The sequence below is a fragment of the Rhinoraja longicauda genome, chromosome 30, assembly GCF_053455715.1.
Source record: "Rhinoraja longicauda isolate Sanriku21f chromosome 30, sRhiLon1.1, whole genome shotgun sequence".
Lineage (NCBI taxonomy): Eukaryota > Metazoa > Chordata > Chondrichthyes > Rajiformes > Arhynchobatidae > Rhinoraja > Rhinoraja longicauda.
Genome location: NC_135982.1, coordinates 3,360,034 through 3,373,117, shown reverse-complemented (window position 1 = coordinate 3,373,117; position 13,084 = coordinate 3,360,034). Strand labels below are relative to the sequence as shown.

General features: G+C 50.0%; 1 protein-coding gene across 1 annotated transcript in view; it reads left to right on the top strand.

The window, feature by feature from the left end:
* Nucleotides 1-13,084, top strand: part of gpr153 (G protein-coupled receptor 153) — a 131,574-nt gene that overhangs the window by 62,008 nt on the left and 56,482 nt on the right. Inside the window, exon 2 of the mRNA XM_078425019.1 lies at nucleotides 2,201-2,723. Within this exon, the coding sequence (XP_078281145.1) occupies nucleotides 2,338-2,723 (386 nt within the window). The 5' untranslated portion in view covers nucleotides 2,201-2,337. The remainder of the gene's footprint in view (nucleotides 1-2,200; nucleotides 2,724-13,084) is intronic.

Here is a 13,084-nt window from a genome sequence, read left to right as displayed (position 1 = left end):
GAATGGGCTTGGCATATATGGGCATGCTCGGGGTGTCTGGTCAAAGTGTGTGAACGAGAGGGTTGGGATTGTGAGCTGGGTGTGTGTGAGCTGAGATTGCATCGTGTGTGGCATTGCGGTTGGGATGTGTGTGGGATTGCAGACTGCGCTCTGTGTGAACATTGAAGTCATGTTGGAGTAGGGTTGGGGTATTAGAGCGGGGCTTGACAGTATGTTGTGTGGAGATGGGGCTGCATTGTATTGTGTGTGGAGATAGGGTTGTGCTGTGTTGCGTGTGGAGATGGGGCCGTGTTGTGTTGCGTGTGGAGATGGGGCCGTGTTTTGTTGCGTGTGGAGATGGGGCCGTGTTGTGTTGTGTTTTGAGATGGGGCCGTGTTGCGTGTGGAGATGGGGCCATGTTGCGTGTGGAGATGGGGCCGTGTTTTGTTGCGTGTGGAGATGGGGCCGTGTTGTGTTGCGTGTGGAGATGGGGCCGTGTTTTGTTGCGTGTGGAGATGGGGCCGTGTTGTGTTGTGTTTTGAGATGGGGCCGTGTTGCGTGTGGAGATGGGGCCATGTTGCGTGTGGAGATGGGGCCGTGTTTTGTTGCGTGTGGAGATGGGGCCATGTTGTGTTGCGTGTGGAGATGGGGCCGTGTTGTGTTGTGTGTGGAGATGGGGCCGTGTTGTGTTGTGTGTGGAGATGGGGCCGTGTTATGTGTGGAGATGGGGCCGTGTTGTATTGCGTGTGGAGATGGAGCCGTGTTGTGTGTGGAGATGGTGTTGCATGTGGAGATGGGGCCGTGTTGCGTGTGGAGATGGGGCCGTGCTGTGTTGCGTGTGGAGATGGGGCCATGTTGTGTTGCGTGTGGAGATGGGGCCATGTTGCGTGTGGAGATGGGGCCGTGTTGTGTTGCGTGTGGAGATGGGGCCGTGTTGTGTTGCGTGTGGAGATGGAGCCGTGTTGTGTTGCGTGTGGAGATGGGGCCGTGTTGTGTTGCGTGTGGAGATGGAGCCGTGTTGTGTTGCGTGTGGAGATGGGGCCGTGCTGTGTTGTGTGTGGAGATGGGGCTGTGTTGTGTTGCGTGTGGAGATGGAGCCATGTTGTGTTGTGTGTGGAGATGGAGCCATGTTGTGTTGCGTGTGGAGATGGAGCCATGTTGTGTTGTGTGTGGAGATGGAGCCGTGTTGTGTTGCGTGTGGAGATGGAGCCATGTGTGTGGAGATGGGGCCGAGTTGTTTTGCGTGTGGAGATGGGGCCGTGTTGTGTTGTGTGTGAGACAACACGTGTGAGACAAGACAACACGTGTGTGGGTTTGGGTATTGGAGTGGAGCTGATTTTGAGCAGAGACGTTGGCGTGAGTCTGGTGTGGCCTCGTGTGTGTGGAGTGGTGATACGGTGTCAGAGTGGGATTTGTGTTGTGTGGGGGATTGGTGTCATTGTAGATGCCGGCTTACAAAAAATGCACATGGTGCTGAAGTATCTCGGCAGGTCGGGCAGCATCTCTGGAGAACATGGATATGCAATATTTCTGGTGGGCCTCCTCAGTACACCAATTGAGGGGAGGGGGAGAGAGGTGGAGGTGGGGCAAAGCCTGGCAAGTGATAGGTGGATACAGCTGGGCGGGGGGGTGGGGGGGGGGGTTGATTGACAAATGGTATTGTTGTGCTTCAAATCTGTCATTCAAAAGCTCCCTTAATACTACCCCCTCCCCCCCCCCCACTGCTCAAATTCTCTGAGCAGAATGAGGCCATTCTCAAGTCTACTCCGCCATCCAATCATGACTGATCAACGTCACCCACCAGCCTTCTTCCCATAACCCCTGACACCCGTACTGATCAAGAATCTATCAATCCCCCTTAGACATATCCATTGACTTGGCCACCACCGGTGGCAATGAATTGCACAGATTCACCACAAAAGCTGTTGCATGAATTCTCTCTGTGTGTGGGAGGCATTGCAGATGCTGGTTTACATGTTAATGCTCTGTGTGTGTCTGTGTGTGGGGAGGCATTGCAGATGCTGGTTTACATGTTAATGCTCTGTGTGTGTGTGTGTGTGTGGAGGAGGCATTGCAGATGCTGGTTTACATGTTAATGCTCTGTGTGTGTCTGTGTGTGGGAGGCATTGCAGATGCTGGTTTACATGTTAATGCTCTGTGTGTGGAGGAGGCATTGCAGATGCTGGTTTACATGTTAATGCTCTGGTTTTCTGTGGTGCAGGTGGTGGTGATGGTCCGCATGCGATGTTTGGAGAGGCTGGAGCCCCCATTCACTGCGCAGTCTCTGCGATGGATTGAGTCCTAGGATGCCTCTTGTCGCCGGTGCACTTGCACACAGTCTGCCGCGGGTCCCATGCGATGGGAGCGCCACGATCCGCCATGAGTGAGAGCACGGAGGAGCAGAGCTTGTACAGTAACGTGGTGGCCTGGCTCATCTGCTCGGGGGTCTCGCTGCTCGCCAACACCTGGGGCATCCTGAGCGTCAGCGCCAAGCAGAAGAAATGGAAGCCGCTGGAGTTCCTGATCTGCACGCTGGCCGGGACACACATCCTCAACGTCGCCATCCCCATCACCATGTACTCCGTCATCCAGCTCCGCAGACAGCACTCCGACTATGAATGGAATGAGGGCTTGTGCAAGGTGTTTGTCTCCACTTTCTACACACTCACACTGGTGACTTGTTTCTCTGTCACCTCCCTGTCCTATCACCGCATGTGGATGGTTCGCTGGCCCGTCAACTACAGGTAAGGAGCAGGGCGATGATGACAGTGGTCGGTCAAACTGCAGTGACTCTGGCAAAGGGCTTCATAACATTGGGGGAAACCCCCGACTAGTGACAACTGAGGGAGTGCAGCGTAGGGTTACCAGGTTAATTCCCGGGATGGCGGGTCTGACATACGATGAAAGTCTGAAGAAGGGTCTCGACCTGAAACGTCACCCATTCCTTCTCTCCCGAGATGTTGCCTGACCCGCTGAGTTACTCCAGCATTTTGGTCTACCTATGATGAAAGAATGGATCGACTGGGCTTGTATTCACTGGAATTTAGAAGGATGAGAGGGGATCTTATAGAAACATAAAAAAATCTTCAGGGATTGGACAGGCTAGATGCAGGAAAAATGTTCCCGGGGAGTCCAGAACCAGGGGTCACTGTTTAAGAATAAAGGGTAGGCCATTTTAGGACTGAGATGAGGAAAAACTTTTCCACAGAAGGCAGTGCAGGCCAATTCACTGGATGTATCCGAGAGAGAGTTAGATTTAGCTCTTAGGGCTAACGGAATCAAGGGATATGGGGAAAAAGCAGGAACGGGGTACTGATTTTGGATGATCAGCCATGAAAATATTGAATGGTGGTGCTGGCTCAAAGGGCCGAATGGCCTCCACCTGCACTTATTTTCTATGTTTCTAACTCCATCCTATTTCCTGGTTGGAGTTAGCAATTAATTAATTCAAAACAGATTCCTTAAATTTTTGTAAGGGAAATATTAAGACGTAGCCACAAGGAACGGCAGATGTTGGAATCTTGTGTCGAACACTCAGTGCTGGAGTAACTCTGTGGGACTGGCAAATGTTTCAAAGGACTTTTATTGTCACGTGTACCAATTAAGGTACCGCGATATGCGAATTACCATACAGCCATACTAAAAAAGCAACAAGACACAAAACTACATAAAGGTTAACATCAACATCCACCACAGTGGATTCCCCACATGTGATGGAAGGCAATAAAGTCTAATCTGCTTCCCTCATTTTTCTCGCGCGGTCGGAGCAGTCGACCCGAAATACGAAACGGAAAAGGAAAATTGCATCTCCGTCGAGGTAAGAGATTAGAAAAAAAATCCCCCTCCCCCTACCCCCCACATAAAACAAGCTAAAGAACACTAAACACATACATTTAACACATACTAAAAAACCACGAAGGGGAAAGCGACACAGACTGTTGGCGAGGCAGCCATTGCTGGCGCCACCCAGTGGACGTTCATGGATGGATAGCAATATTTCGGGTCTGACGAAGTCTCCCGACCCGAAATGTCACCATTCCATGTCCTCCAAAGGTGCTGCCTGACCTGCTGAGTTACTTTGTGTTCTGAGGGAAATACTGAATTGCTTTAACTCGGTGATCTCTGGTGCTGTGAGGCAGCAACTCTACCTTTCCGCCACCATGCTGCCCTGTTGCGTGTGTGGCAGCAGGGGACGATCATCTGTTTGATAACACCGAGACTGGCAATCTGTGCTCGAGGGCAATGTGAAGTCGCAGTGAGAAGCAGGTGGAGCTTGTGTTCCAGAGAGAGAATCAGATTGGAAAGTCGTAGAGGCCCTTATTCAATACTCGCTATCTGTTGTTGATTCTATTTGTCAAAAATCCCAACCAAGATGGTATTTAATTTCACTGTGGGGAGCAACCACTTGTTTGTGCTTCCACTAACTGCAGATGCTTTGTGGATGTAACCCATTGCCATAGCAACCAGGCAATTGCTTCATGAATAAGAATATCCATAGTGTGTATACGGCCAAACTGCGTTCCACTGGCAGATTGCTGACTGTTATGTTCTCTCGTCTTGCTCAAGTATCATTGTTATCCCTCAAATCCTTACCTTTAAGAACTATCGCAATGTTTAAGAAACATTTAGAGAGGTACATGGAGAGGACAGGTTTAGAGTGGTATGGGCCAAATGCAGGTAGTGGGACTAACATAGATGGGACCTGTTGGATAGTGTGGGCAAGTTGGGCCGAAGGGCCTGTTTCTATGCTGTAAGTCTCCATGACTCTAAGATTCTAAATATGTGTGCAGTCTCATATAGAAGCCATTAATGCTGATTCAATAGATCAGCAGTGAAAAGGAGTTAACGTTGCCCAACTTCTAATCAGTGGCCAAGCGTGGCAGAGCCTTGAGCTCTTCCAGCAGCCAGAAGCAGAGATGCCTCCAATCCCTGGATCACTCTGATGGCCGATTGATCAGACTATGGGGCTACTGGTGGCCCAGTGCGGGGAATCTTCAAGAATTGCTGCAAAGTTTCCAATAAATTATAAAACCTACCAAGGCAACCTGATGAAAGTCTTACCTTCACTCCCACTGCCCCCCTCCCTCCAGACCCATGTGAACTGTATCAGATGTTGTGGCTGTGGCTCCACCTAGTTGGAGATACTTGGCTCCACATTGGGAGTCAGGGGAGAGGGAAACTAGAGGTAGGTAAGGGTACAGAACAGATCAGAGCCGGCACCGATGCCCAAAGAGCTATGGACCATTGTTGGCTGTGTAGAAACATAGAAACATAGAAAATAGGTGCAGGAGGAGGCCATTCGGCCCTTCGAGCCAGCACCGCCCTTCATTGTGATCATGGCTGATCATCCACAATCAGTAACCTGTGCCCAACTTCTCCCCATATCCCTTGATTCCACTAGCCCCTAGAGCTCTATCTAACTCTCTCTTAAATCCATCCAGCGATTTGGCCTCCACTGCCCTCTGTGGCAGAGAATTCCACAAATTTACAACTCCCTAGGTGAAACATTTCCTTCTCACCTCAGTTTTAAATGGCCTCCCCTTTATTCTAAGACTGTGGCCCCTGGTTCCCCCTCGGCCAAGAGACTTATGTTTGTATTCAGGGGAGAGGGAAGCTAGTGATATGGAAGGCTAAGGTGTTAAAATAACAGTTCAAAGCAGATGCTAAGCAGGAAATGTAAACCAGCATCAGAAGTTCCTTCCGACACAGTAAAACTAGCAAGGGGGCTAGGGTGGGGGAGGGACGGAGAGAGAGGGAATTCAGGAACATTAAAGGATGATTATGAGTGACTAGTTGAAAATCCTACACAGTGCAGTACAAAAACAGGCCCTGCGACCCACAGTGTCTGTGTCATACATAATGCCAAGTCTACTGGTTTTCTACCTGCACATAACCCATATCCCAAAAGATCCAAAGGTCTTTTAAATGCCACTTATGTACCTGCTTCAATCACCCCTCAGGTTCCTATTAAATCATTGCCCTGCTCATCTTAAACCTATGTCCCCTGGGTGTTGATTCCCTTACTCTGGTCAAGAGACTCTGTGTGTCTACCTGATCTAATTCTCTCATGATTTTGTATACCTCTATAAGATCATCCCTCATCCTCCTGCACTCCAAGTAATACAGTCGTAGCCTGATTCTCCCAATTATATCCATGGTACATTTCGGCTTCTTCAGTCAGATGTACACAGTGCAACACTATTAGTCAGCACCAGAGTTCTTATCGTTCATTCATGTAGATGGAAATTTTGAGTTGAGTTTCCATTGATGTTTAAATATCTTGTGACAAGGGATCTCCATTTTGCATTTCTCTCTCGTTCAGCTATTTTCTCCTCTGACTTTCTGATGCAGTCTTACGGTCACTGATCTTTCAGGATTGCACGGGTGTTTCCAAAGATAGAAGATTAAGCTTCAGGGCACCTCTGTGAGATAACCCAGGAGAAAAGCCATTCAGGGAATTGTCAAAATGATGTGTGCTTTCCATTATCTCAGCACCTTTCTGTTAATGTTGGAGAGGGAGTATAGAGGCCGATTATGTCTGGTCATTGGCAGGAGCCGGGAGACCTTGAGACTTGAAGAAAATGTCCATTTGGAGTTGGCAATTCTGCAGTTCATTTTTAATTAGCAGTTTCCCATTGCGTTTGGTTAATTAACTGCATTTCTCATCAAGGGAACAATCCCTTGGCCAAGCACTGTACCATTTCACCAGTGTTGCTCACCCACACCATGACCCCATCTCATAACTGACCCTACGCTATTTTAGTAACTATTCAATCAAGGAGAGCACTACAGTGCAGCCTAATGAAGTGTTTGAGCCATGGGGTCGTGCCGTACGAAAACAAACCCTTCAGCTCAACTCATCTACGCCGACCAAGAAGTCCCATCTAAGCTAGTCCCGTTTGTCTGCATTTGGCCCACATCCTTCTAAGCCTTTCCTATCCATGCACTTGTCCAAGCATCTTTTAAATGTTGTTACAGCACCTGCCTCAACTACCTCCTCCAGCAGCTTGTTCCATGTACCCACCATCCTCTGAGTAAAAATGCACACATACACATTGTACTCATCGAAGACAGAGTCGATTACTGCCCGAACTCGAATCACCAAATTCCAGGCTCACATGGAAAATTAACCCAACCCCACAAAAACAAAGTGCTTGAGGAACTCAGCAGGGTAGGCAGCATCAGTGAAGGGCAATCCTGGACAGAAACTTGTCTGGTCAGGACCCTTCTTCTGACAGATTGGAATAACGGGGAGAATGCTGGGAACGAGTGGTGGAGGGGAGGCAAAGCCTGGTAAGCGATAGGTGGATGCGGGCGAAGGGGAAAGGGGTGAAGGGGAAAGGGGTGAAGGGGAAAGGGGTGATAGGTGGATGCAGGTGAAGGGGAAAGGGGTGAAGGGGGAAGGGGTGAAGGGGAAAGGGGTGATGGGGAAAGGGGTGATGGGGAAAGGGGTGATAGGTGGATGCAGGTGAAGGGGAAAGGGGTGATGGGGAAAGGGGTGATAGGTGGATGCAGGTGAAGGGGAAAGGGGTGATGGGGAAAGGGGTGATGGGGAAAGGGGTGATAGGTGGATGCAGGTGAAGGGGAAAGGGGTGAAGGGGAAAGGGGTGATAGGTGGATGCAGGTGAAGGGGAAAGGGGTGAAGGGGGAAAGGGTGAAGGGGAAAGGGGTGGAGGAAATAACAATTGCTCAAGGTAAAAATAATACAAAAAGGCGCCAGATAAGGAAAGAGGAGGAGTGAAATGTAAAGGGATGGAGATGGATGGAAGGGAATGGGGGAAGGAAAAAAAGAGGGAGGATAAAGGGGTAATGTGGGACTCGGGGATGAGAGATGAGTACATTAAGGAGGGGGAGGGAGCAAGAGGACTGGGATGGTGGGAGAAACATGCGTGCACCGAAAGGACATCTTAGATTTGCCAGAGTGGAAAGCCATTGGATGGGAGCAGGGACAGGGACATTTGGAGCAAGGGATAGTGTCCTTGCAGGAGCCAGGGTGGGAAGAGGTGTAGTCAAGGTAATTGAGGGAGGGAGTCAATGTGTTTACAGTGAACACTGATTGATATTCCATCCTCTATGGTGGAGACAGAGAGATCGAGAAAGGGGAGAGAGGTGTTAGAGACAGTCCAAGTGAATTTGAGGGCAGGGTGGAAGTTAGTGGTGAAGTTGATTAAATGGATGAGTTTTGCACGTGTGTTGGAGGCAGCCCCATTCTAGTCACCGCGGTGGCGGAGAAAGCCCTAGCAATGTGGCCGGGATAAGTGTGGAACAAAAAGTGTTCAATGAAAGACAAACGGAACTGGGGCCCATGAGAGTGCCTGAGGCCACACCTTTACCTGAAGAGAGGAGTCAAAGTGAAGTTGTTAAAGGCGAGGACAGGTTCCGCCAGCTGGAGCAGGGTGTGAGGTGAGGGGATTGAGTGGGTCCCTGTTCAGGGAAGACCATTCTGGTGTGAGATGGAGGTGTGAAAGGTCAGTGGTAAAGGCGAGGAGATGGGGGCCAAGGATTAGAATGTTTTTGAAGCATTGAAGAGCATGTGAGGTGTCTCGGATGTAGGTCAGAAGGGATTGCACAAGGGGCAGATAAAATGGAATCAAGGTGTGTGGAGATGAGTTCAGTGGGGCAGGAGCAAATAGAAACAATGGAACTGCCAGGGCAGTTCTGTTTGTGGATTTTGGGGAGGAGGTAGAGTGGGCTATGCGAGGCTGGCGAACGATAAGTTTGGAGGCTGTGGAAGGCAGATCACCAGAGGTGATGAAATCAGATACAGTCTGGGAGATAATGGCCTGGTGTTCATTTGTGGGGTCATGGTCAAGGTGTGGCTATGAGAAGGTGTCCGAGAGCTGGTGCCTGGCCTCAGCATGGTAGAGGTCAGCCCACCTGTCTACAACAGCACCTCCCTTGATAACTATCCTTGGGACTGTTACTGAGTGGGCAGAGGGGGTGGCACTGGGGTGGGTAAGGGGTACGGAGACTGGAGCGGAGAGGTCAAGAGGGTTGAGATCGTGCCGGGAGTTGGAAATAAAAAGGTGCGGAGAGGGCCGGAGGCCGGCAGAGGGAGTCCATGAGGAGGAGGCATGTTGAAGAAGGGAAGGGGGTGGTCAGTGGGCAGTGAGGACTCCTTGCAAGAGAAATAGTTCCGCAAGTGGAGGGACAGGGGAGGAGCTCAACATCATGGCGGCCTTGTAACCCGTGTGCTGTGGGCGGAGGGGCACAATGGTGAAGTGTCGACTGTGGACAGATCCCTCCGCAGGGGGGAAGAGGGGGGATGGTGAAAGTGCCACACGGTTTGGGACTGGGGGAAGGCACGGGGCCTGAGGAGGGTGGTGTGAGGGAAAGGGGCTGTGAGGAGTGACCGTGGAAGGGGTAGGGGAGTGCAGAGTAGAGTGGGGGCATGCGGGCTGGGGAAGTGGAGTGGTTAGCGTTGGAGGAAGGGTTGTTGGACCCAGTAGTGTCGGCATTGAGGGGCCCGGGGTGGAGGCGTTGAGGGGCCCGGGGTGGAGGCGTTGAGGGGCCCGGGGTGGAGGCGTTGAGGGGCCCGGGGTGGAGGCGTGGAGGGGCCCGGGGTGGAGGCGTTGATGGGCCCGGGGTGGAGGCGTTGAGGGGCCCGGGGTGGAGGCGTTGAGGGGTCCAGGGTGGAGTCGTTGAGGGGCCTGGGGTGGAGGCGTTGAGGGGCCCGGGGTGGAGGTGTTGAGGGGCCTGGGGTGGAGGTGTTGAGGGGCCTGGGGAGGAGGCGTTGAGGGGCCCGGGGTGGAGGTGTTGAGGGGCCTGGGGAGGAGGCGTTGAGGGGCCCGGGGTGGAGGTGTTGAGGGGCCTGGGGTGGAGGCGTTGAGGGGCCTGGGGTGGAGGCAGCAGGTGGGACAGTCGGAGCTCGGAGAGTCCTGGCCTTGGGGCGATGGGGGAAGCCGGACAAACCAGCAGCATCCCCAGGCCGCCTGGGAATTGCCCAGGGGAGACAATTGGGATCCCATTTGTTCGTTGTTACGCAGCGAACAAGGTCCATGTCTCTCGGGAGAGTGCGCTGCCTTCCCGCAGCGTAAACCCCAATTTGCAGAAATTGCTCTCTTGGTCAGGAGCAGCTAAGGAGAGAGGACGATGTTCTAGGTGAACGATCTTTCAATGGAACCTTCTGACGAAGGCTCATCAGCTTGAAGTGAGCATCTATTCCTCTCTCCATGGACATTGCCTGACCTGCTGAGTATTCCACACAAATGTTGTTATATCAGATTTACAATATCCACAGTATTTTGCTTTTGTGCTTTCTTAGGTTCTTAAATTTTAGGAGCTAAATTAGGCCATTCGGCCCATCAAGTCTACACTGCCATTCAATCGTGGCTGATCTATCTTTCCCTCTCAACCCCATTCTCCTGCCTTCTCCCCCATAACCCACGACACCCGTACTAATCAAGAATCTGTCAATCTCCACCTTAAAAATATCCATTGACAGCTCGACAGCCTTCTGTGCCAATAAATTCCACAGATTCACCACCCCCTCACCAAAGAAATTCCTCATCATAGAAACATAGGAAATAGGTGCAGGAGGAGGCCATTCGGCCCTTCGAGCCAGCACTGCCATTCATTGTGATCATGGCTGATCATCCACAATCAGTAACCAATGCCTGCCTTCTCCCCATATCCCTTGATTCCACTAGACCCTCGAGCTCTATCTAACTCTCTTTTAAATTAATCCAGTGATTTGGCCTCCACTGCCTTCTGTGGCAGAGAATTCCACAAATTCACAACTCTCTGGGTGAAAAAGTTTCTTCTCACCTCAGTTTTAAATGGCCTCCCCTTTAATCTTAGACGGTGGCCCCTGGTTCTGGACTCCCCCATCATTGGGAACATTTTACCTGCATCTAGCTTGTCCAGTCCTTTTATAATCTTATACGTCTCTATAAGATCCCCTCTCATCCTTCTAAACTCCAGTGAATACAAGCCCTTTCATCTCCTATCTAAAAGCACATCCTTTTATTCTGAGACTATGGCCTCTGGTCCTAGACTCTCCCAGAAGCATTCTCTCCACAGCCACTCTATCCAGGCCTTTCACTATTCGGTAAGTTTCAATGAGGTCCCTCCTCATCCTACTAAACTCGTGTTGATCATGAGGTTAATGGAAGCATGAAATGCAGACACTGTGCATCACACCTTATCAATCCTCTTCACTTAGTTACTCTTTACCACCCGTGAAACCCAATGAAACTACAGTGGTGGCAGGGCCTTATCACCAGAAGTCATCCACTCCATTTTATCCCTTCAAATTCCTTCTTATCCGACCTCTATTATAATTCTGTAGGAAAACAACTGCAGATGCTGATACAAATCGAAGGTATCACAAAATGCTGGAGTAACTCAGCGGGTCAGGCAGCATCTCAGGAGAGAAGGAATGGGTGACGTTGCGGGTCGAGACCCTTCTTCAGACTGATTGCAGGGGAGGGGGTGGGACCGCCCCCAAAGAAGGGTCTCGACCCGAAACGTCACCCATTCCTTCTCTCCTGAGATGCTGCCTGACCCGCTGAGTTACTCCAGCATTTTGTGATACCTTCTATTATAATTCTTATTTTTCGCTAACATCCTCCCAGCCCTGCCACACGTTTCTACCCAGTATCACCCATCAGCATGTTCCTCCTCAAATTCTCATTCTCCTTGATCAAATTTCTTTATCTCAGTTCACCATGCCTTCTTTCCAGTGAGTTTTTGTCTTTTACATTTTCTCCATGCAAACCCTCTTGGCCACATTCATCCTCATGATTTTGATCTTGACATGCCCTGTGGCCTTTACGCTCCTATGATCTCCATGTTAGAGCCATCTCTCAACGCTTGTCCGTATCTCTACTTCCTTAGGAGACTGAGGAGATTGGGCACGTCTCCAATGACTTTTACAAACTTCTTACAGATGCAACAATAGAAAGCATCCAGTCAGGTTGCATCACAGCTTGGTTTAGGAACAGCTCTACCCAAGACCACAAGAAGTTGCAGGGAGTTGTGGCTGTATCCCAGTCCATAATTCAGCCCAGACCCCCCCCCCTCCACTCCCATTGACTCCATCTGCACTGGCAATAGCAACAAAGGCAACCAACATAATCAAAGACTATGTGTAGGAAAATTTTCAGTTGAGCGGCAAAATGTGTAGGAAAAATTTCAGTGGAGAAGGGTCTCGACCCGAAATGTCACCCATTCCTTCTCTCCCGAGATGCTGCCTGACCCGCTGAGTTACTCCAGCATTTTGTGTCTACCTTTAATCAAAGACTAACTTGTCCCACCCTCGTCATTCCTCCTCCTCCCCACTCCCATCGGCTAAAAGATACAGAAGCTTGAAAGCAGTCGCCCCCAGACTCGGGAACAGTTTCTTCCCCTCTGTTATTCAGCTTCTGAACGGCCCTTCCATAAATCTAGGGTAGTGTCCGATTCACCAGCACCCCATTGTGGACATTCGACCATGTTATGGAACTGATGGACTACAACACCGAGAATAGAAGTATATTCTGCACTGCACCCCCCCTTGCTCTATCTATTGTACTTGAGTTTGACTTGTTTTGAGCCATCAGAGTACTCAGTTTATGTTAGACGTCAAATGTTTATTACAGTTGAAAGTCTGGTAGCCAAAAAGTGGAGGGGAAAGTAAAATAGTACTTCTTTGACTTTCATTGGCACAACTTTGGTCCTCATGTTGATAAACAGCAATAAAAGTTTCCAAAGGTGATGGAAAGACTGGAGGAAAAACTAGGTGCTGAGAGCTCTCTTATACCTGCATTAAAGAGGCAATTAAACACACCTGAACAATTGGGATTAAAATTAGACTGTGTTTGGTAACGGGCGGCACGGACACGATGGGCCGAAGGGTCGAAGGGCCTCTTTCTGTGCTGTAGGACTCTATGACTCTATGACTCTAATTACAAACACCTGTGAAGCCATGTGTCCAAAACATTATGGTGCCCTGAAATGGAGGGGACTATGTATAAACGCAGCTGTAATTTCTACATGGTGAAAGCAAAATGTATAAAAATGGCCTTTAATAAAATCTGACAAAGTGCACTTTAACCACATGTGATTTTTTCTATTACAAATCTCAAATTGTGGAGTACAGAGGCAAATAAATAAATGATGGGTC